Below are 25,524 nucleotides of genomic sequence, written 5' to 3'. Positions count from 1 at the left end.
TCTGTTGGCCAGGATGATGGGGATGATGGGCAAAATGTCTCTTATCTTCCAACAGGGTAGCCCAGGCTTCTTTTTAAAATAGCTGAGCAGAGTTTTCAGAGACAGAGAGAAAGAGGAAAAAGGTGCAAGGCTTCTTGAGGCCTAGACTAGAATTCATTCTAGGGTCAAAAGCTTACCAGATTCAAGAAGTGAGGAAATAGCTTCTTGGGAGGAGCTATAAAGCCTTATTACAGAGTGTGTGACCACAAAGAGGAGAAGAGAATCAAAGAAGATTTTGCAATCAATCTACCACACTCTCACACTTTTGGGGAGAGTATTTTATATCAATCAATATCATTTCACCACTATACACTTTAGAGAATATGCCTTTATTTTGTAAGTTGTTATGATTTTGTAACTCTAATAGAATCCACAGAAGTTAACCATGCTCCTTGGATCAGAATATTAGTAGGAGGGACTATATCCTCATTGCCACTATCAACACAATGATCATCACTTTCACTAGTATTAGCAAATTTTATTTATTTTTCTCTGCTAATGATACATTACCTCACTTAAATCTCATAAGTGTGCTATACAGCAGCAACTATCACCCCAGTTTGTACAGATGAGTGAGCAGGTTGGGTAAACTGCCCACAGCCATCTAGCAATGGTGGCTTTGAACCCAGGTTATACTAACTTTCCCATGGTCTTATCACTACATATCACTTTGTCATGTGACCAGTCAGGAGGCCACAGTAGCTTTGCACTTACTTGGGAGGCCAAGTAGAACAGACAAAGACTTAGCCATCTCTCTCTTCCATTTCTCAAGGAAGAATATGAATTTAAATTAAGGGAGCAAGTTGTTTCTAGATTTGCCACCACGGAGCACTTTTAAAAACATCAAAGGGATCTATGTGGTCACTTTATAATACTCATGATGTATATGTTAGAGGCTTTTGTTTTGAAGAGGCAAAGAACTTTATTTCCTTTTTGTTGTGTTGGAAGTTGCCCTAGGAGGTATGCACACTTGTCCATGTTAAACTAATGTCTCGAAATCAGTGTATTCTTAATTCTTATCCCACTAGTCGTACTGGAGAACCTGAGGGAGTCAGGAAGGTTCCATTGCATTGAAGCGACTGCATTGTCTGGGATAAATACCTGGGGTTCATTGTCTCATGTCAAGAAAATTTAGAACATGGACACATATGAGGAGTTTAGAAGCAGAGGTTTAACAGGCAAAAGAAAAAGAAAGAAAGAGAAAGGAAAACAACTCTCTCTCTAGTGAGAGAGAGGGGCTTCCCAGAGGAAAAGTCTGGCCTGTTGCAGATGCACTATATTTTACAGGCAGGCTTGAGGAGGTGGTGTCTGATTTATGTAGGGCTCACAGATTGGTTCGATCAGGTGTGACGTGTACATAGTGTGCAGAAAAGGCCGGCCACCCTACCCTTATTACCCTAATCTTATTATGTGAATGGGCTTTCCAGTTGACTGGTGCCATCTTGTCTGCTCCTTACTGTACATGTGGCTGGGAAGGGAAGATGGAGCTGCCGTTTTTGAAAATGATTGGCACAGCTGCTAGGGTCTATGTCTGCAGCTCTATTTTACAGGCTGCTGTTTGTTAGAAAATAATTTGGGGGCTGCTTTTCGTTGAAAAGGAAAACCTTACCGAGGACTCTAGTACCCTCACTATCTGCCTAAGCAATTTCTTCTTAACTCCTATATCAGTATGATGTGACACTAAGAGATCTATTAGGTTGGTACAAAAGTTACTGTGGCTTTTGATGGCAAACACCACAATAACTTTTGCACCAAGCTAAATTTTTCTTTTGAAGTAGTTGGCAGGGATGATTTTTTTTCCTAAGGATGAGCTACAAGAGTAGGAATTAAAATTTAACCCAGTTTACCCAGATTCACGAAAATTAATAGATTCCTTTGTGGATCTGAGTTGATATCTTTAATATAAGCTATCAGACATCAGCTTCATGTGCCTTAACTTCAAAAATATTTTAATAAGAGTATAACTGGAATGTTTAAACACAAAGAAATGATAAATGCTTCAGGTGATGGATACCCCAATTACCCTGATGTAATTATTCCACATTGTATGCCTGTATCAAAACATCTCACGTACCCTATAAATACTACGTATTCATAGAAAGTAAAAACTTTAAAAAAATTAGTTCTTGTCTTAGTGCCAGCTCCATCCTGAGTTTCAAAAATTGCTATTATCTTTGAGGTCTGGCATGAGGCATTAAATGCCATTGTTTCAAGAAAGATAAATGGGAATATAATTTTATTGCTATCTTACTGTTGCAAAATTGAATTCCTAGGAAACATACCCTTTATGAATTCTGGCAATGAAATTAAGACTGACTTTCCGTTTTCAATCTGAAAGCTATTTTGCAGCTTTCATCATCAGCTAATGGAGTCTTACTTGAACAGGGTCACATTTAAACTTCTAATAATTTTTATATTGTAGCCTGTGAACACACAAATTTCAGGTAAATTGAAGCTAATTCCTGCAGGAGGTAAGGTCATATATAGAATTAGTCATTATTCATATTCTGAAAAGTGATGATGTCATTATGGGAGAGAATTTCTTGGGTCAAGACCATGCACTTAAAACTATTAAAATTCAAAAAATTGGATCACCATTACTGAATAATTAGTATCTACAAGCTACTTTACTACCACAATTAGAGACCAGTGAACTTACTGCCCTAAATCAGGAGATTAATGGAAATTGAGAGTGTTCTCACTTATTTGGCTATCTAGTTATTCTTGTTCCATATTTCAGAGGTGAGATGATGTTAAATATTAATCTGGAAATACAATCTCCTAGTAGCATAATACTTTGGAAAGTCTTGCTCCTTACAAATAAAGGGTAACTCATAAAACACATACATGAGATGCTCTTAAAGCCATCAGCATTGAATACTAATGGAATCGAATATTAAATAATAACTAGATTGCAAGTAAAGATTGATATATAATAAACAATGACTTTAGATGACTATTACCAAACTGTTACAGAAAAAAAAAACCAGGAAAAAGAAAATTCAAAGGGGCAGGGCATTGATATTTTCCTCAAAATTTTCATATTAATAATAGCCGCATGGTTTAATGTCTCCCAACTTTGTACAAATATGTAGTACTCACTTTTTGTAGTTAAGGCAGTATTTTGCTTTTTATAATGAATGCATTTTTCCATGTTTTATTTCGTTGATTAGGATAACTCATTTCATCAGAAAACCAGTGTCAATTAACATAGTGACACATTTGAAAATATATGTTAAATTTACCAGTAGAAGTTAAATTACAAGTATAAGTTATTTGTCGTTAGAAAATGTCTGAAGCATACAAGAGTCATTTTTTCCAATTCCCATTTTACAGATGGGTCAGTTGAAGTCAGGCAGAGTAGAGTAATGCCATTACTCTAATTCAGGACAAAGATTCACAACATTTTTGGAGGGGGAAGCGTAGTATTTTCTTTTATGATTAATATTATTTTGTTCTCAAAGTAAAACATAAATGGTATTACTGTTCCTTAAGATTCCTAAAACTATAAAACAACAGCCATTAGTTACTACCTTAAATTTTACCAATCTGTACGTATATACAAAAAATAGAGGTCCATAATCTCTTAAGATGCAATTTAAGGTGAAATAATAAAGCCAAAATACTTAGAATTTAATATAAGTTTAATGGCTTTACTATCTCTGTATTAGTTAACTTTTTTCACCAGTTCTAAGTGAACAAATAGAGTAATTGATTTTTAGAAAACAAAAGAAAATTACATACCTGAAAGACTAATTATCACATTTTGGAGCAAATTGTTGTATTATTACCTTCAAGAATACGTGATAGACAATGTATAAACAATGTTTAGACATCTATTATCAGAATGTTTCAGAAAAAAAATTGAAATTGTAAGAGAAAGTAAAAAAAATGAAACCTTAATTCTTGTTCTATTTCTGTAAACTTTGGAATGAATAAATAGTCTGTTTAAGTGAGAAGCAACTTATGCCTTTGTCTTCTGCTTGAACCAAACTCACATTTGTAAATTTCAGTTAAAATGGCGCCCTTCATGCATTTGCTCTTTATTTTTTCTTTCCTCGATCTTGCGGGAACTATCTATCTTCTATTAGTGTGAAAACTTTGAAGATGAAAAGCTATTTCACCAGAAAAATCAATGATGTGTATTTGTGATCCTTAATAATGACTCAAATGGGAATAGATATCTAATATAAAGAACTGAGTAAAAAAGAACCACCTTTTAAATAAAATTAACTAAATGAAGTTATTCTCTTAGCCATTAATACTCATTAGTCTTATACACCATGGAATACTACTACACAGCCATATAAAGAACAAAACTGTGTCCTTGCAGCAACATGGATACGCTTGGAGGTCATTATTCTAAGCAAATTAACACAGGACCAGAAAATCAAATACTGCACGTTCTCATTTAGAAGTGGAAGCTAAACACAATACACATGGACATAAAGATGGGAATAATAGACATCGTGGACTACTAGATGGAGGAGGGTGAGAAGGAGTGAGGATTGAAAAACTACCTATCGGGTGTTATGCTGATTACCTGAGTGATGGAATCATGTATACACCAAGACTCAGTGGCACTCAATTTACCTATGTAACAAACCTGCAAAGGTACCTCCTGAATCTAAAATGAAAGTTGAGAATAAAAAAGAAAAACCACTTGTGTATAATACCATACCTTCCAAGTAAAACTTCTTCTGACTTATAAATATAATTTATTGGAATAGTTTGTGGTTTACAATAGAGTATATATTCACTGTCCTTTATTTTACATACAAAGAGGAAAAACTAATTTCATTCATGTGCAGTTATGAGAGAACAGTTTCATAAAGAGGAAACATACTGCCAAACCAAACAAAAATAATGTATTTAATTTGTTATGTTGAAATTTTGGAGTTTATGAACTAACATGTTTTTCTGTTTGTTTTTTTTAGTTTCCAGGTTAACTAAGTCTCAGCTTTCAACCAAAAGTAAGAGGAGACATTAAGATTTTCATTCTTTCTGGGTTGTCTCCTTCCTGAAGAGCAATGGAGCCACTTTTACCTGGAAGAGGATTAATTGTATCTCTCATTTTCTTCCTGTTAAAATTCTCTACAGCAATTGAAATACCACCCTCAGGTAAAGTTATAGCATTCAGTGCCTATTAATGGAATTTCATATTTGCATTTTGATTTTTAAGTAGAATACTTATGGATTGAGGATGTGACTTTTCTACCATATTTCTATATATTCTTTAGCAATCTGTCATGACAATTCATATCTATCTTTTTCGTTTTGTGGGTGGCTGATACATGACTGCTGTAGTTATTCTGCAACCCAGGCTTTTAGTTCCTTATGCAAACTTAGAACATAACAAGAATAACAACCTATAGATAAGTTAGTATTTTTCCATTTGTCTAGGATTATCTACAATATTACCAACAACTTCACTTTTATATACTTAGGTTAGTTAATCAAGATTCAGAAATTACTGGCATTGAACCAATTATGTCAAAAAGGAATTGGATAAACTTTGTATTTTTTTCAAAATGATTATATTTAAGAATGAAAATAATGAGTTAGCAAAATAATAAGCCATTTTACAAATAAAAGTATAAGATGATATCTAATCTTAAAATCTGCAGCATTATATAGTGTGAATTCATATTAAGAGGTTAGACAGTAGTCTGATGGAAATATATAAATATATATTCTAACACATGTTGGTAAAATGGATGCAGATTTTTAACCATTATAAATCAGTTTGAACAAGTCATGGTAATTAATAGTTAAAAAAAATACTTCAGCATCAGCAGGACATGGTGACACATGCCTGTAGTCCCACCTGTTTAGGAGTCTGAGGCAGGAGGATTGCCTGAGCCCAGGAGTTCAAGACTATAGTTTGCAATGATCACACCTGTGAATAGACATTGCACGCCAACCTGGACAATATAGTGAGACTTTGTCTCTAAACAAAATAAAAACTAAAAAAAACTGCAAACAGAACATATGTAATAGTATATCAAGTCTGTCATGTACGGATCTTGCAAATTTTTCTTGTATTACATGCATAAGGGATCTAAAAGACCCTTGAGAGGTTATTAAGACATTTTTATCCATATCATTCAGGAATAATCTCTATTGTCTCTTCTGTATATAATTTGGAGAGTTATTATATTAGAAGTATTGGTTGTTTATTAGAATCTTAGTATTGCAGGTGATATTTGTGGATCTTCTAAATTCTAGAGAAATAGTCTTGAGCTCATAAAATTTAATAAATCTTAGAAAAGTGTTGGGACTTAACTAAAACATTGCTTTTGAAGTGCTCAGGCAGACTGAATGTGAATAGAAAAGGAAACAACTCTCTGACTATATATAATACAATGTATTTAAAAACTATTCTAAGGGCCACCTTAAATTACTTGATGTAGCTATTTTATATTATGCACTTTGGAAAGCACTGAAATTGTAGTTCCATCCCCCCAGGTAGAAACCCCTTCTCTATTATTTTTAACAGATAAGTAAGCTCTGTTTTGACATTTCCATTTCTTAAGAAATTCCACTTATCTGACCTACAAATATATAGACTTAAAGTCTGCTATACATTTGGCTGAAATCTTTCAGCCTACACAATATATTAGATTTCATCACTGACCAGCCTTTTTGTAGAAATTCTGGTCAGGAGTCTAAAGTACCTTCATCTTTAGTGAATTCTTTTGCTTTGAGTATGCAGTAGCAAGTTATGAGCAAGCTTCTTCGTAATCCTGTGGAAAAAGGTTAATAATTTCACATTGTCTTCCCAATAGCAACGAAGATGCCACTGAGATTCCTGATTCAGATTTCTGACCATAATCTCTGGCATACACATTTATTCTTCATCATTTCTTACTTTGTCAGTGGTGAAGGATGTGAAATTTTGCATTAATTCCTGGCTCACATTTTTATTCTGGTTGTCTCAGTTACTTATGCATTTTCATGCTGTAATGTCCTTAGACAACAATTGTTATAAAATATTAATGACATGTTTTCAGAACATCTGGATATTATTCATTTATTTCAGGACTCTAGAGCACTCACAAGTAAATGCAACTAAGGCAGGTATCCAATTTGAATGTCAAGGAGTCTGATGTCTCTGTAATTGGCTTAATTATAGAGGAAAGGATTTATAATGTAGAATATATATTCTTATAAACACCCAAAGGTTATTAGCTCCGTTCCCCAAATAATTAGTTATTGCTGAGCCTTTGCAACCTTAGCAAATTTAGGAAAGAATAATGTTCTAATAAACAAGTTGTTCACAAGTTATTAGCTGATATCTAAGGGACTGTGGCCATTATGTGTCATCCCTCACCATTTATAACTGCAATAAAATTTAACTAATATGAATTTGCAATAAGCTCAAGTCCTGCTCTACACAGAAATAGTAGTAATCAGAAACAAAGTAAATGTGAATGAAAATACAGATATTTTGCATGTTGGTTTATGAATATCCAGTAGATAAACACTGAACTTGAACTAATATCCATAAGCTCGTAAAACTCACTTATCAGATTTATTGGGCAATAATGAAAAATTTTAAAAAAATAGAATTAATAGAAAAAAATTAGAATTTGGAAAGGCATTTAGTTTTTATTCTACTCTGGCTGTCAATGTTCAAAATGTGGTTTGCAGAATTCTTGGGGTCCCAGAGACACATCCAGATGGTCTGTGAGATCAAACTGTTTTTATAATATACCTAAGATGCCATTTTTTCATTTTCACTGCATTGTCATTTGCTCTGATGATACAAAAGTAATGAGGGCTGGGCGTGGTGGCTCATGCCTGTAATTACGGCACTTTGGGAGGCTTGAGGTCAGGAGTTCAAGACCAGCCTGGCAAATGTAATGAGACCTCATCTCTAAATTATATATATAAATATATATATACATAATAAATAGCTGGGTGTGGTGGCTTACACCTGTAGTCTTAGCTACTTGGGAGGCTGAGGCAGTAGGATCATTTGAGCCCAGGAGGTTGAGGCTGCAGTGAGCCATGATCGTGCCACTGCATTCCAGCCTGGCATTGGCATCAAACTTTACTGGTAGTCAGGTGATATTTAATGTCCATATACTCAGAGTAAAGAACTCTCAAAACAAAGCAAAACAAAAACAGTTTTGCTTATGATTATAATTGTTGAAGCACTTAAAGGTTATTAATGTTATTAATTATCTACCTTGGAATACATACTTTGTAACATTCTAGTGAACTGGAAAGTAGATATAAAATAATTCTGCTGTGCATCAAAGTATTATGATGATCTCTATTTCTTAATTGCATCATTGCTTGAGTCCTTAGCTGGACATCATCTTTACTTTAAGGTTATGACTGACAAATTATGGTTGCTCAGATAGATATAGGTCAGATATTTTCCTGAAAGTGAACCAAGTGAGCCCATTCATTTCAAGATAAACAACTGACCATATATAAGGTCATTGATAAAGTGTGAGTGTTCAAGAAAACATTAGAATTGTGGAGGACATGTATTGTCCACTGTAAGCTTGAGAGCTTCCCGATACTTAATACTGCTGATTAGATCAGTGGCAATTCTAACAAGTGTCAATTTTTGATATTCTATAATGAAATGCATCAATGTTTGGAAGACACAAAATTCAGTGAGCGGGTATTTTTTCCAAATGAAAGCTTCATGATGTTACAAAATCATTTGTAGATTAAAAAAAGTAAAATGGTTTAATGGTACACAATATGAAAAGTTGATTGGTAGGGTTTAGACTTGTTGTATCTACAATCATCAGAAAGGACTCTAAAATTTCCCATCATTTTTTAACTACGTTATCTGTATAAGGCTGAATTTTCTTTATATCTTTGAACAAATCAACCCTATTGCAACAGATGAAATGCAGAAGCAGATATAAGAATCCATCTGCCTTCTCAAGAAATTACAGAGATGGCCTGTAGTTCTAGCTACTCGAAAGGCTGAGGTGGGAGGATTACTTGAGCTTGGGATTTCTAGGCTGCAGTGAGCAATGATCCTGCCACTGCACTGCAGCCTGCATGAGCGAGCAAGACCCTGACTCAAAGAATTAAGAAAAAAGCAATTACAGAGATTTGCAATAATGTAAAGTAATGCCATTCTTCTCATAATATTTAAAGGTTTTCATAAAATATGTGATTTATTTTAACATTGAATTATTTTAAATAAATTCATAAGTAAACATTTTGAAAGACATTTTGAAAGACTTTTTCAGTTTTTATTCCTATTATAGTAAATATTGTTAGCTATACCCCACATGAACAAATGCTCTTTGAGATGTCTTGTAATTTGTAAGACTGCAAAAGAGTCCTGAGACCAACACGTTTGAGAGCAATTTATCTAGGCTAAATCCTTAATATTACAAATGAGAAAACAGAGAGTGGTTCAGGGCCTGGTCCAATGTCACAGGTTTTAGGGCCTGATTTGCAACTCTACTGTGGAATAGTACTTATTTAAGTTAGGCTCTGTGCCTGTCTCCAAACTGCTTTTCTCATACTTTATTTGCCAAAGTCAGGTCCCTGCTGCTGAACAGTTTGCATTTCCTTATGAATCAACCCTGTCCTTTTATTAGAGATTCTAAGAACTGTACTAAAACTGGGATGTCTCCTTTTGAAAAATATTGAGTGCTCATCAGCAGTAGATCTTTACACACATCATGATCTATGTTTTATTTCAAAGCTTAATCTAAGTTGTGTTTCTAGCATTTGTAAATTTATTTTATAGTTGCAATTCTTAGAAATGTAATCTCGCTACTCTACTAGCTGAGAGGCAAAATCACTTCCTACTTTTAATTATTATTATTATTTTTTTACTTTTATGAAAGAGCCTCACTCTGTCACCCAGGCTCAAGTGCAGTGGCTTGATTATACCTCACAACAGCTTCAACCTCCTGGGCTGGAAATTAATCCAGCTAATTTTTACATTTTTTTGTAGGGACGAGAGTCTCCCTATGTTACCCAGGTTGTTCTTGAACTCCTGGGCTTAAGCGACCCTCCCACCTCAGCCACCCAAAGTGTTGGGATTACAGGTGTGAGGCACCAAGTGTGGCCCACTCCCCACTTTTTAAAATTGTGTTTGTCTTGTAGATTACTTATCAAACACTAACCGAGTTTGTCACAAGATTAGAGCATATTTGAATATGAATAGTCTATTAATGCCATTATGCATCGGTTATTATTTTATAATAGTGGCTATTAGTAAGTTAAATTCTCTAAGGAAACAGAACAAAACTCCCAATAGATAAGTGAGAAAAAGTTATAAAATGAAAACTTACAAATAAGGAATAACAAACACTAAACAAGCCCATGAAAGAACATTTATTAACCAAAAAAAAAGAAAATTAAAATAAAGAGAATAAGGAGTTTATATTTTCCTTCGTAATAAATGCTAAACTATTTTATTATTTTGAAATGCTAGCATTCACTGGTGGCAAAAATATAGAGAACCACTCTATTTTTGTTATTTGTATATATATTCTGTGGTGAAATTATGTTTACAGTTTACCCAGAGTAATTACCATTTGTGTCCATGCTTGGAAATTTATCATAAATCAGTAATTCAATAAAGGAAAAATCTATTTACTCAAAATTCCTATTGAAATAGTTTACCTGGAAAGAAAAAAAAACTGGATAATAATCTAATGACCAGTAATAGAATTATTAAAAATTATAGCATATCAGTGGGAAGAAATAATGTAAAAGCAGTACATTAATTATAATGTGTTTATAGAAACATGGAAGACTACAAACAGAACTTTCAAAGTGACTGAACTAAGGAAAAATGCATATGCATGCTAACATAGATTGAATGCCAATAATTTTAATAATATATTTAAATTGTGATGACATGGCAACTTTTCTTCTGCTATAAAAATTGTTACATTATTCTGGGTTTAAATAAAATGAACATATATTAAAACATGAAATGATGGCAGTGAAGTGTATTCCTTAGAAGTAAGTACATGTTGCAAAGAGAGTGAGATTTATTCTGATTTTCACTTTTGTATCATCCTTTCACTTATCAGTATACAAAAGAGGTTTAAAGTGTTTTTGCTATAAATTAATCTTGCCTACTGTTTGAATAGTGTGTTTTTAAGTACATATTTTAATATTTAGTTCAACAGGTTCCAACAATCATAAAACAGTCAAAAGTCCAAGTTGCCTTTCCCTTCGATGACTATTTTCAAATTGAATGTGAAGCTAAAGGAAATCCAGAACCAACGTGAGTATTCTTTCAAACTAAGTGATTCTTTAAATGTGTACTGTTCTTTATGCTATTCTTTACTCTTACCATCATAAGCTTGTTGGACTATGAGTCTACACATGATTAAAGCTAAGGGTTTACAAAAAAATAATATCCATGCAAACAAAAATAAAATTTGGTTATTTTACATATGTTTTTCTGCCACTTGAATTTATTTTGACCATAAACTAAGGGCTGTTATTAAAATACTTAGAGTAGTCTTTGGTACAGCAGAAATACTCCACAATCCCTTAGTCTACAAATAAATAAGGTAGCTACAAACTAGAAGATTATTTATTCTACTTAGTAAAATGTAGCATTTATTAAGTCAAAGTTTGTAAATATCATTCTGTACATATTTATAATTGTGTGTCTTTAAATTTAAACATCTTATTTTGTGGATAGGTTGTTACTTGATTTTTTTTAAGTTGTCATAGAAATATTGTCATCTCAGGTGGCAGAGTACTATTTGCATGATATACTACTATCTAGTATTATTTTATTTTATAATTAAATAATTGTTATTCTAGGTGACCATAATCACTGATGAGCTTTTTCAAAATACCTTCTATGTTTGGAGAGGGAGAAAAAAATGTAAATGTATTGGAAGTGAGAAGGGAGAGGCTGTGGGAAGAATTCCCAATATTAAAATTCTATGTGATTCTAAAATGGAAAGCAAAGCTACATACTTTTATTATTCTGCATGATTATCTTATATTCATTAAGAATATCCATATTTAATGAAAAATTGATGATTTTCAATTGTATCATGACTATTATTATTGCCTGATAAGTTGATATTTAATAATCATTAGTGACCCATTAACATGCTAAATTATAATTATTTCTATGTTTAACCAAATGGAAGATATTCAGTCAATATATGTAAGTATGGATAGAATTACAATGGAATTAAGGATAATTTATTCAATCAACATGAATATATTGATCATATCATGATATATTAATATTAATTAGCTGAATTATTATGTCAAAAGGTAATACCATACACTTGTCAACAGTGAAATATAAGACACACAGAGAGAAGTAAAATAAGTCAGGAGGGTGGCTCGGTAGGCCTACTCCTAATGAGAATACATGTCCATTGAAGGTTTGTTATTCCTGTTGGGAGAATAATCACATAGATTAGTGTAAGAATATGGCGTCCTGACATATACCCAAATTTGCATGGGTAATTCAATCTACAATGCTGAATACAATCTAATTGGGAAGTCATTATTTGTCTATCAGACTGATAAAGATTTAAACAGACTTCTTAATGTCATTGTTCATAGAACTGACACTCTAGCATACTGGGGTGGGAATTTAACATTTTTTTTCTAGGATACAATTTTGCAACATTTATCAAATACTATAAAAAGTTTTTAATTATTGGTTTATTGATCTCATTTCTAAGGAATTGGCATATTGAAATATTTGGACAAGTACCAAAGAATAAATATATAGGGTTGTTTCTTACAATATTGTTCATAAAAGGAAAAACATTGAAATGGTTAAAAGTAATTAAAATAGTAACCATATGACAGAAGACAATGTAGCTATAAAAATTGTCTTTAGTATCATTATAATAATGGAAAAATTCAGTTGGCCAAATTATATATTCAGTGTGGTCTCAGATATGTGACAAAATTCTAAAAATACTAATAGGAAATATTAGCAAATGTAATAATACTGGGCTTATCTGTTTTGGGATTTTGAGTGAGTTCCTTACACACACACATGCATGAACAGAAATTATGTATGTTTCTTGTAGTCTCCAGAATATTAATAATAATCTTGTATTACCTTTCTAATTAAAAAATAAATAAATAATTTTAATTTAAAAAAGCAAAAGCTAATTTCAATTTTAATCCTCTCATTTATCAAGCTATTTTATGGACAGTAATATTTCTCAGATTCTTCTGAGACCCTTATTTATACCCTGTTATATTCCATTAAGTATATACTTTTTATCATAAAATGTCTTGGTTTTGTCAATTTTATGCAATTGTTAATAAGTACTCTAAAAATATGTTATTATTTTTCAGGATTATTAAGTTCAGTTTTATTTTTTAGATTTTCGTGGACTAAGGATGGCAACCCTTTTTATTTCACTGACCACCGGATAATTACATCTAACAATTCAGGAACATTCAGGATCCCAAATGAGGGGCACATATCTCACTTTCAAGGGAAATACCGCTGCTTTGCTTCAAATAAACTGGGAATCGCTATGTCAGAAGAAATAGAATTTATAGTTCCAAGTAAGTACTATAATGGGAATTTCATTTTACAAATGTTTTAGTGAAGTGTTAAATAGGACTTATATTGGGTTCCAATGAAATAAAGCAATTATTAATTAAATCAATTTATATGTGTCTTGTATTTTATTTATAAGGAAAAATTTCCTCCAGGTCTTGACACTTAAAATCAGATGACCTTAGAAAGCAACATAATTTGACTCTGTTTCAGTAACCTTATACCTAACATGGAAAAATATAATATCTGCTTTGCCTTATACGATGAGAATTAAACATATTATTAGTTAAACTTGGCTAAATTCCATGCAGTAATAGATAATCCCAAAACCTCTATGTAAACACAAAGTTATTCCCTGATAAAGCAATTTACTGTGGGCCTGGCAACTCTTTCATGCAGGCTTCTCGCTGATCTCAGCTAATGGAGACATCACCATCCTGTGGTTGCCTCTTGTGAAACATGCCATTTTGGTCAGAGTCTGGGACAGAAACATGAAAAATTGTACACTGGCTCTTAAATGCTTCTGACAAGAGGTTATGCAGGCAACTCCTACTCATGTGGGGCAAAGCAAGTTGCATACTCCCATCTAACATCAATAGTATCCTGCTCATTAGGAAAGGAGAAACAGCTATTGGTAATGTTAACCATAAATAAAATTTATGTAAAACTGCAAGACACTTTGCTATTAGAGGTATATTTATCAGTAATTGTCCCCTGAAGTAGTGTACTTTATTCATAGCTTATTTGCCCTATGTGCATGGGAAATCCATGACCACCTTTTATATTTTATCATGTTTTCCCCCTGTTCTTAATATATCCACCATTACACAATTTTAGCCAAAGCCTTTATAGGGTAAATTGGTAAGTATAAAACTGTCAGCTAGCTTCTCTTCGGCAATTTCTTCTTTTAGAGTCCTAGATATGAAAGTATTTCAAAGAAAGTCCTAGGACTTGCAAAATATGAACACTTGATTCTGGGGATGCAAAATGGCCACAAACTTCAGAAAAACAAATGATGAATCTTTAACCCAAAAGTTCAGAGAGGGCATTGTATTTAAATTGTCCTAAAGTCCTTATATAATTCTAGAGGAAGGAATATAGGTCAAATTTAGACTCAGAAGTAAGGTGTGCATCTTAAAATTTATAGAGTATTTACACTAAAATTATAAGAAAAAAGTATTATCACACTATGTGGTTCATGTGGGGGAAGAAAAAATAAAGGAGAGAAAAAAAGTAAGACAAGCAGAAAGAAAAAGATAGAAATAAATTCAAATATATCACAAATCAAAGATAAAAGTAAATAGAATAAATGCTCTGAGTTAAAAAAAAAAGCTATAAACTTTTTACAGCACATCTATCTAAACCATAAGGATACAGAATTGTTGAAATGAAAAAGACAGAAAAGATATCCCAGACAAACGCTTTCCAAATGAAGATAGGTATGACCATATTCATATCAGTCATAACAGACTTTATTTGTAAAAGCCTTCATGGAAATTAATTTACTAGACATATATAATATTAAAATGCCTGAAGCAAAAATAGAACTACAAAGAGAAATAGACAAATTCACCATAATAATGAGATATTAACATATCTTTTTCATTATTTGCTCACTCAAGAAGAGAAAAACATCAGTAAGCATATAGAAGATTTAAAGAGTACAATCACAAGCTCTATCTAATGAAAACATATAGAATATTGTAACTAACACAGCAAAATGAGTTTTTTCATACACACAGGGTAAAAGGTTATATTTGATGATATATTGGGCTATGAGGAAAATATCAAAATGTAATTAAGTTAGAAATCAATAATAAATAGAAAACTTAAAAAACTTATATCTTTGAAAACTAATAAATATATTTCTAAGTGAGTCTTAGGTCAAGTACCAAATGATAAGGAAAATAGAATATATTTTGAAGTGATGACAGTGAAAACTCTACATAACAAAACATGTTTAATGCAGTGAAAGCATTATTTAGAGGGATCTTTATCATTTTAAAGACTTACATTAGAAAAACATAAAGGATGAAAATTAATGATCTTAGTTTATTAGGTAACATAATTTTAGGATAAAACTGAATGAGCTAATTTAAGGCAACAGAATAAACTAGAGTGAAGGGAGAAAATAGTATAAAAGCAGAAAATAAATTCAACAATGTGGTATGTAATCTTTGTAGTGAAAGTATCCATATTTATTAAAAAACGAAAAAAATCTAGATAAATAGAAAATAAGTCAACTATTTCTATTTATTGGAAGAATCTATGGCAGTTAAAATGCTCATTCTCAATGGGTTGATACATAGAAGAATTGAAATCAGAACACCTATAGTTTAGTTTCTGTTTCTCTGTGGAATGTGACCAGCTGACTCAAAAATATATTTGAGGAACAAAGGGCAAAATTCAGTAGAAATTCTTGAAGAAAAACAAGTCATAGGGAATTCTTGTTTTCAGAAATCAAGATTCAGCTTAATTCAGGAATTAAGCCATTATGGTTCTGTACAGGGTTACACAAATCAGAATAGCATAGTAAACCCAGAAACAAACCATCACATATGTAAAAACAGTTGAGGGAATTAGCATGTTAGCATGGATCTCTCTCTCTCTCTCTCTCTCTCACACTCTCTTTACTTTGAACTAAACATTGTAGAACAATTGATAATTCACACGGAGAGACATTTATATGGACTTCTACCTCATATCATATAAAAAATCATCTCAGAGTGGATAAAAGGCTGAACAATGAAAGGAAAAAATGTTTTAAAAAGTTAGACTATTTGAACAATATGTTTATCACCAGGGTCATAAATACAGAGAAAGATTTCTTTTTCTTTCTTTTCTTTCTTTCTGGCTTTTTTGTTTGTTTGTTTGTTTTTGACAGGAACTCACTCTCTCCACCTCAGGCTGGAGTGCAGTGGTGCAGTCATGGCTTCATGGCTCACTGCAGTCTTGAACTCCTGGGTTCAAGTGATCCTCCCATCTCAGCCTTCTGAGTAACTAGGACTACAGGCGAGTGCTACCATGCCTGGCCAATTTTTATTTTTATTTTTTTTTGTAGAGATGGGGATCTCACTATGTTGCCCAGGGTGGTCTTGAACTCCCAGCCTTGAGCAATCTTCCTGCCTCGGTGTCCCAAAGTGCTGGGATACAGGCATGAGCCACCATGCCCAGCGTGGGATGATTTCTTTAGTCATATTAAAGCCTCATGAAGGAAATCATTAAGAATATGTTCTCCTACATTTGATTTTAGATCCTTTTTTTATCGAAAGACTCTAGGAAGAAAGTACAAACAAAAATAAGCCACAACTCAGAAAAAAATTATTGACAATGCATATAACTAAAAATAGTACGTATTCATAAATAATTTTACAAATCTTTAGAAAAAAAGAAAAATGACAAAGTGGCAACATATATAAACTCGAACCTCAGACTGGAGGGTCAATAAAAATGTGAAAATGTGTTCAACATCTTTAGTTACCAGAAATAGACCTATTGTAACCCTAGTGATAAAAGCATTTGATCCTACGCAATTGGGAAATATCGGAAAATCCGAAAGTAAAAATTTTAGGTTGCAATATACAGCCAACAGAATACGTATCCACTACTGATGACAGTCTAGTTTACTGCGTGATCTTTGGAAAACATTTTGTAATCCCTAATCCCTTCCTTAGTTGAAGATGCTCTTACTTATGACCAAACAATTCCATTCCCTCGCTCATGTGCATGTGCCTCTTGTCCATATGTACCAGGAAGATTTGTGGTCACATTGTTTGTATTTAAAAATATGCTGGTAAAAATACAACAGTCCACTCGAAGTAGAATGGATCAATGCATTGTGCTCTATTCATACCAAAAATACTACTCAATAGTGAATAAAACGTCAAGAATATGTTGAGCAATAAAAGTAAATCTTGGAGAAAGTTTGAAATACATAAAACTGACTACAATTTTGATTGGCATAATTTTATTGTAAAATTATAATGAAAAATAAGAGAATGATAAAAACAATATTCATGGCAGTAATTACCTGTAATGGAAGTAAAAATTGGAAAGTGGAAGTGGGGGTTGAGATCAGCACCAGACAAAAAGGTGATGATGATATTCCTATTTTGTAAAATGGGTAGTAAGTGAATGGATTTCCATTGTATTTCTTTCTTTCTTTGTGTTTACTTACATTTATTTGATAAACAATCATTTTATATTCTTAAAATGAGTAAGTGTGAAGCACGCTGATTTGTCTCAAGTGGACATTTCTGAGTTACTGAGATATTTTAGCATCAGAGCAGTGACATGTCAACCTGAAAATTGTCCTCAGGAGTTTGGATTTGAACTGACATTCAATAGGAAATGTCCATGAATTCTGGATTAGAAAGCATTGCCATGAAAATTGTGGTTGATAATTGTTAAACTATATATTACATTTATATACTTAACTGAAATAAGTTAAGACCAGAGAAAAGGACAGATTAAATATCTGTTGTAGGAGGCAAGTCATGAGGGTGATTCCTAACCTAAATTCTAGTGGTTGCTATGGAGACACAAAGGAAAAAGCAGCAGCTAGATCTATTGCAAAGAAAGGAATGGCAGAATTTGGTTTAAGATTCTGCAATTAAAGGATTTCAATTTTTTTTCTGTCATTATCTAGGCAGACCAAGTGAAGACATGAACAATATAAGGATAATTCTGACCAGAATATGATATGAGAGTATTGTATTAAGAGCTGGGAGTTGGATCTGAGCTACGTTGTTGGATAATTGCTCTCTTTTTTTTTTTTTTTTTTTTTTGCTGCTGCTGCAGAAAAGAGCAAAATAAATTAGGTTTCTTATGCATCATTTCCAGCCTTTCCTGAAATTACTTCATCATCTGACAGCTTTCTGCAACCATCTATATATTGAATAGTAACCCAACCCAATCCTTAGGAGTTTATAAATCAGAGACAATTTAAAGCTTCCTACAATCTTTAATCGATTCTTCTCTTAAACTGTAGAGAATTGGTTCTTCTCAAAGATTGATAGAAACTTTGTGATTCAAATGTTAGAGTTTCTACTTCTCAATCTCCTGTTAACAAACAGAAACCTTTGTATACCATGTCCAGTTTTCTATTTTCAACAACATTGCAGTTAAGTTTCCTAGGGAAAGAGTGAAAGAAACAACAACAACATGAACCAAACAAACAATGTACCATTTTTATATACATGAAAAACTATTTAACTAAATGTATTATCCAAGACGTGGCATAGGGATTTTGTCAGTGAATTAGTCAACAATCTTCCTGAAACTCCCGTAATACACCAGCCACTTTCTAGTAATTTGGGATTTAACAGTGAATGAAAACAAAGACTGTCCTCCAGAAATATACATCCTGTGCATGCATATGGTGATTGGGTCTGGAAAGGAAGGGAGCTACTCTCTTGCCTTCATTATCCAACTATCAGTAAGGTTAAAATGATAATATAAATAATCCTAATTTGACTGTTGAATACTACTCACCCTTCAGTGCACAGATTAGATTTCTTCAGTTAGCATTCCTGGTCTATTCCAGCCTAGATTATTTTTTTCCTTTTTCTGGGATTTTAAACAACTTTTTTGTTTGTTTGTTTTTGTTTTGAGACAGGATCTTGCTCTGTTGCCCAGGCTAGAGTGCAGTGGTACAAACACGGCTCACTGCAGCCTCATCCTCCTGGGCTCTAGTGATCCTCCCACCTAAGCCTCCCCAGTAGCTGGGACTACAGGCATGTACCACCATGCCCAGCTATAAACAACTTTTTGAAGTATAATTTACATATCATGAATTTTACTTGTTTTAAGTGTATAAGTAATACTTTTTATACATTATTTATTTATTTATTTATCTTAGAGATGGGGTCTTGCTATGTTGCCCACACTGGTCTCAAATTCCTGGGCTCAGGTGATCCTCCTGCTTCAGCCTCCTGAATAGCTGGGATTATTGGCACATGCCACTGTGCCCGGCCAATGACTTTTTTAGTAATTTTCTTAGTGAAATATCATTATAATCTAGTATTAAAATATTTCCATCACCACAAAAAGATTTCTTGTGCCCATTTGCAGTCACTCTCTGTTCCCATCTCCAGGCCTTAGGCAACCACCAATCAACTTTCTGCCTCTTTAAATGTACTTTTCTGGACATTTCATATGAATGGAATCATGTATATGGTCTTTTTCATATGTCTTCTTTCACTTAGCATGTTTTGGAGGTTCATCCATGTAGTAGCATATATCAGTAGTTTGTTCCCCTATATTGCTGAAGAGTATTTCACTATGTGGATATCGTTTACTGTTAATCCATCCACCAGTTGATGAACATTTGAATTATTTCCACTTTTGGCTATTATAAATAGTGATGCTGCAAATTCTCTGGGGTTATTAAAGCATTTGGTTGTGTACTGTTTGGGTCAGTCTATCGATTGTCATATGTATTAATTAGGATCCTTAAGAATGAGAAAAAATATCAGACTATCATATCCTTCCTGTTCTGCATTGCCTTGTAGATGTCACAAGAATGCATACTAACTTTATTTGATTGATTTATTGGTTGATAGGCTGAAGAATAAAAGAATGAATAAAAGTAACACTGCAATTTGCACATGCTATTAAAATAGTCTAAGAAATGGCTGACAAGGATGAAATCTTCTATATAATAATTTAATGAAAACCAATTAGAAATATTCATGCACTAGGTTTCTACATTTGTGTTAACATAACTTCCTCATATTCCTCAGGACAATTTCCTTAAGATAAACCCTGGCTTTTTATCACCCTGATTTTGGAGGGGGAGTGTAGGAAACCTGGATGTTGTAGCCTATGCTAAATTCTCCTATTAATAAGTGCAAATCAACAAAAACAGATCAATTTGTTCAATTAAGGGTGCAACTTTGAATTCTAAAGCTTTAATTAAGTTCGAGGATTTTACTCCGATTCACCAAAGTATGTGAATGCCTGGAATGAAATGGGCTGAATTGGGTGTCCTTCCTTAGCATGAATTCATTATGAGCTCATGGACTGAAAGCCAGTGTTATTTCTCTGTAGTCCTAAGTGGATTAATGGGGTACTCTGCAGGAAATGGGAATCAATTAAATCTCTTTACCAAAGGAAACTGGAGTTAGGGGTGATAAAGTGTGTGCACTCAGTAGCATGCAGTTGTGGCAATGATGGCAGACTGTGAGCAATTTGCCAAGCATATTTAAGTGAAATGTACGGCACTCGAAAGCTCACCAGGCCAGTCCTGTAAACAGAATGCCAAGTCGAAATAGATAAAGCTTTTTGGTATAGGAAGATTCATCCAATGATGGAAAAAGGGGAAATAATTCAATAAACAAATCATATGTTCTACATGAAATGAACAGGATTTTCTTCCCTCTGTCCTTCCATCTCCTCTGAAAATGTTAATTCAAATAATCGCACAAAATCACAGAAGAGGTTAAGATGCAGGCTATGGAGAAAATCAGAAGCAGCAGCAGAAGAAAATTCCCTGCCCCTTTGCCCACCTTGTCTCTATGCATTTGGCTGTACCATGCAAAGTGAAAATATTTGAGGAGTAGCCAACATGTATTGAATAATTTTTAAGGGCTTGGTCCTATTTTAATCGATTCATGTGAAATATTTAAATTTCAGCATAAATCAAATGAGTTAGGTGTTATTACATTTCCCATTTATGAATGAGGACACTGAAACATATTAAGTAGCAGATTCGAAGATCACATAGGAACAGATGAAGCCAGGACGCAGGCCCAAGCAGCTGACCTCAGTGTTTATGGATAATCTGATGCTACATGGTGTTGTCTATACTTTGAGATTCAGCTAACACATGCTATAGATGAGCAAAAAGGAATTGTACTTCTTTGTTGAAAATACCTTGATACTAGATTAAAGTATCATCTAGAAACAGGAAAATATAAGAAAACCTTCTATTTTGTTCCTTGAGTGCCCGAGAAAGATAATCTGTAGTGTTGCCTAACATGGTAGCGGTTAAGATGCCAGTGTTTTTTGTTTTTTGTTTTTTTCATCAACGTGGTTAGTTAGCATGAATTGTATTTAGTTAAATTTCCCTGATACCATTTCACTGCTACTCTTCACTATTAAGCATGTTGACATGATGGGATTACACAGCTTAGGTTTTATTATATCTCTACCGTTAAGAAGCTTCTACCCTGGTGAGGTGTTTGAGGAGCCTAGAGAGATGAATTCCAAGGATTCTAAGATGCCAAAGGAAAACAAAATGAGATACAGAAAGGTAAAGATATTGGTCTGAATCTTTGTAACCAGTTAGTTTTCTAGTGCCTGGGCTAGAACCTAGTTTATGCTGTAGGATATCCTATAGATAAAAATTCTCTTTTCAGAAGTCTTCTTTATTTCAGGAATGAAGATGCTATTTTTCTGTATATTATGTTGAAATAATTGGCATGATGAGTTTTCAAAACTCATTGACAGCACCTGAAGTCATAGAGCTCCTGCAAATTTTGTATTTGCAGGTTGGTTGTGCCTTGATAGTTGTGGTAATAAGACTCATGTGCAGCTAACTTGTCTGTAGGGAAGTTTTTCCATGATAGATTTTAACTGGGGAAGTTTTCAAAAACCTAGATGTGAATATATTTGAATGTCACTTATACCCTTCGTGTTAGTTATTGCTAGAAATCTGTCTATGACACTGAATAATAAATGTGAAAGCCTAATGGAGAAGAGTGAAAAGATAGATGCTGTGATATGCTTCCTTTGCTGATGCAAATAGATTAACAGTGGCATTAAATAGAAAGGAAATTGATCTCATCTAGACTTGGTTATAATGGGATTTCCAAACATTCTTTTTTTTTTGAGACGCAGTCTTGCTCTGTCACCCAGGCTGGAGTGCAGTGGCGCGATCTCGGCTCACTGCAAGCTCAGCCTCCTGGGTTCACACCATTCTCCTGCCTCAGCCTCCCAAGTAGCTGGGACTACAGGCACCAGCCACCACACCCGGCTACTTTTTATTTATTTTTTATTTTTTAATTATACTTTTAAGTTCTAGGGTACATGTGCACAATGTGCAGGTTAGTTACATATGTATACATGTGCCATGTTGGTATGCTGCACCCATTAACTCGTCATTTACATTAGGTATATCTCCTAATGCTATCCCTCCCCCATCCCCCCACCCCACAACAGGCCCCGGTGTGTGATGTCCCCCTTCCTATGTCCAAGTGTTCTCATTGTTCAGTTCCCACTTATGAGTGAGAACATGCAATGTTTGGTTTTTTGTCCTTGCGATAGTTTGTTGATAATGATGGTTTTCAGCTTCAACCATGTCCCTACAAAGGACATGAACTCATCATTTTTTATGGCTGCATAGTATTCCATGGTGTATATGTGCCACATTTTCTTAATCCAGTCTATCATTGTTGGACATTTGGGTTGGTTCCAGGTCTTTGCTATTGTGAATAATGCCACAATAAACATATGTGTGCATGTGTCTTTATAGCAGCATAATTTATAATCCTTTGGGTATATACCCCGTAATGGGATGGCTGGGTCAAATGGTATTTCTAGTTCTAGATCCCTGAGGAATCGCACTGTCTTCCGCAATGGTCGAACCAGTTTACAGTCCCACCAACAGTTTGAAAGTGTTCCTATTTCTCCACATCCTCTCCAGCACCTTTTTTTGTATTTTTAGTAGAGACGGGGTTTCACCATGTTAGCCAGGATGGTCTCGATCTCCTGACCTTGTGATCCTCCCACCTCAGCCTCCCAAAGTGCAAACATTCTTGAAGTTCTGCTTAGGTAGATTGTTATGTGCAAGTTGATTCTGATCCCTTTGCAGAGAGGCCATTCAGGATCAAGTCCAGTCTTGTTGAAACAAAGTTAAGTGATTTTTGGTTTTGGTGTTGATGAAGTACCCATGTGAAATATATTGGCAAGATAAAGGAGTGTAATTACCTCATTTACAGAAAAAATTATTTTTTTAATTTACTTTTAAAAGTATTACTGTTGTCCAAACTCAACAATGCTAATGTTTATCACCAGATAAACACAGTAAATGCCACTGGTTGTATTTATTTTTAAATGGAGTCATTTCTTTATTTGAATTGAGGTAGACTTCATGTCTGCTGTTGTGTTATAGTAATTAAATTTCACATTTATCCGTAAATGTTAAAATTTTCACTTTTTATCGTGCCATCAAACTCACTAAATAGTTTCAAAGTCAAAGGATAAGACATAAAAAAATCCTGAAAAATTAATGCCATTTATATATCTTCTAAAACCTTAAATTTATTGATGTATAAGTATGCATCCCTGTTTTCCAATATTCATTTTGTATTTAGTTAAAAGCTGTTCTGAAGATTAATGGCATGCGATAGCAGTTTTGGTAGAGTTATAAATTTTCTTTTCTTTTTATTGTTGGTGCCTTAGAAGCCAGTTGAATTACAAATTTACATTTTCAGAATTAGAATTGTATAATCTAGATTTAATTAATGCAAGGATGATAATGCTTCACTGGCAGTACTATCTGCTCGAATTGCTAGACTTTTTTGAACGCTCTCAGGGAGCAGCTCTCCAATTAGGGATTTATACATCTTATTAATTAACTACTTTACAATAGATATTATCCAGTGAACTGTGTATTCATATTAGGCACTGTATAGTTTGCTTGTTATCGAAGTGGATTACATGCCCTTTCCATTTTCTAATCCATATTTTATTTCCTCTGCTGCCTCTTCTGTCTGAGTATAGATAGATTCACCAACTACCCAACAGCACCACTGACTTCAATGCCAGTGTTTACTGGGCTTAAGTTACAGCAAATAAAACTAAATAAGTGGTTTGAATTTGGAGATTTGGGTATATAAACATTTTGTATATTACTATGCCTTATGTCTATAAGGTGTGCTTTCTGCAAAATGTTTTCCATAACATTTGCTGTCAATCAAAGCCGAGGCTTTACCAAATAGCTGGCATGATATTTTATCTACAAGCTCTTAATGTAGCGAATATATTAAACATACTTTCCTGACTTTTGAGGGAAATTTCATGCTACCTATAGCAAAAATGTGATTCAAAGATGGTTGCTATTTCAAAAATGTTTCCAGAGACTTTCTAAAAGGAATCTCATAGAACGAGTTGAGCAAGAGGAAATCCACTAAAGGACTGTCACATGGCTGAATGTATAAAGAGAACCAAAGTCTGCTTTCCAAAATTGCAAAGGCAGTGTAATAACCACACCGCCCCCTGCAATGTTAAGCCTTGAAAGGTCCTTGAATTTAGACAAAAAGCAATTCACTGTAACCAGCTGGTGCATCAATAAGAGAAATGTCAGCAAGTTCCCTCAACCTCTAAAGGCATGGATGGGGGTTGAGGGGCTATAGGACAAATATATAGGAAGTGCACAAACCTTCTCAAGAAGAAATTTTACGGTAAATGAGTAAACCTTTAGATTTCCAAGAACAGCGAAAATCGGCTGTAAATCATAATTTAAGAATGAAACATACAAATAAATAACTTCTAATGAAGTCCGTCAAGTCGGGACTGTTATAAATGCCTTCCTAAGATCCTTCTCCTCCACAAGAGACTGTGTAATTCTATAATGCAAATTCCCCCAACAAAAGTTGAAAGACATCATTGTAATGCTCAGGAAGAATATATTTTGAATATCCTTATAAATATCAATACTTCCATAAAAATATTAAACTTTGGTGTTAGATTTCAAATTCTGCACAATTCTGACTTATATTCTGATTATAACTGCATTGCTCTTTTAATAAATTGACTCCAGTGTGGGGAGGAAACAATAGGTTGAAATATTGACAAGTCTCATTTCCTACATCAATTTCATTTCATTTAAATTTTTATTTACTGGGAGTAATTTCAATGTGGATGGCTCTTTTTGCAACTTAAAGTGGTCAAATTTGACTTTTCATTGCATTCTTACCATTTTCTCCATATGGGCTTAGAAGTTTTTATTTAGTGTGGTTAATGCACTG

At 33.6% G+C, this 25,524-nt stretch overlaps 1 protein-coding gene across 11 annotated transcripts in view; it reads left to right on the top strand.

The window, feature by feature from the left end:
* Positions 1–25,524, top strand: part of CHL1 (cell adhesion molecule L1 like) — a 213,735-nt gene that overhangs the window by 117,321 nt on the left and 70,890 nt on the right. For all 11 annotated transcript variants that reach the window (XM_054482123.2, XM_054482122.2, XM_054482117.2 and 8 more), the window contains 3 exons: positions 4,977–5,160; positions 11,167–11,272; positions 13,370–13,557. In XM_054482123.2, the coding sequence (XP_054338098.1) occupies positions 5,070–5,160; positions 11,167–11,272; positions 13,370–13,557 (385 nt within the window). In that variant the 5' untranslated portion in view covers positions 4,977–5,069. The remainder of the gene's footprint in view (positions 1–4,976; positions 5,161–11,166; positions 11,273–13,369; positions 13,558–25,524) is intronic.

The sequence above is a fragment of the Pongo pygmaeus genome, chromosome 2 (genome assembly GCF_028885625.2).
Source record: "Pongo pygmaeus isolate AG05252 chromosome 2, NHGRI_mPonPyg2-v2.0_pri, whole genome shotgun sequence".
Taxonomy (NCBI): Eukaryota; Metazoa; Chordata; class Mammalia; order Primates; family Hominidae; genus Pongo; species Pongo pygmaeus.
This window is presented reverse-complemented; position numbering and strand designations above follow the sequence as displayed.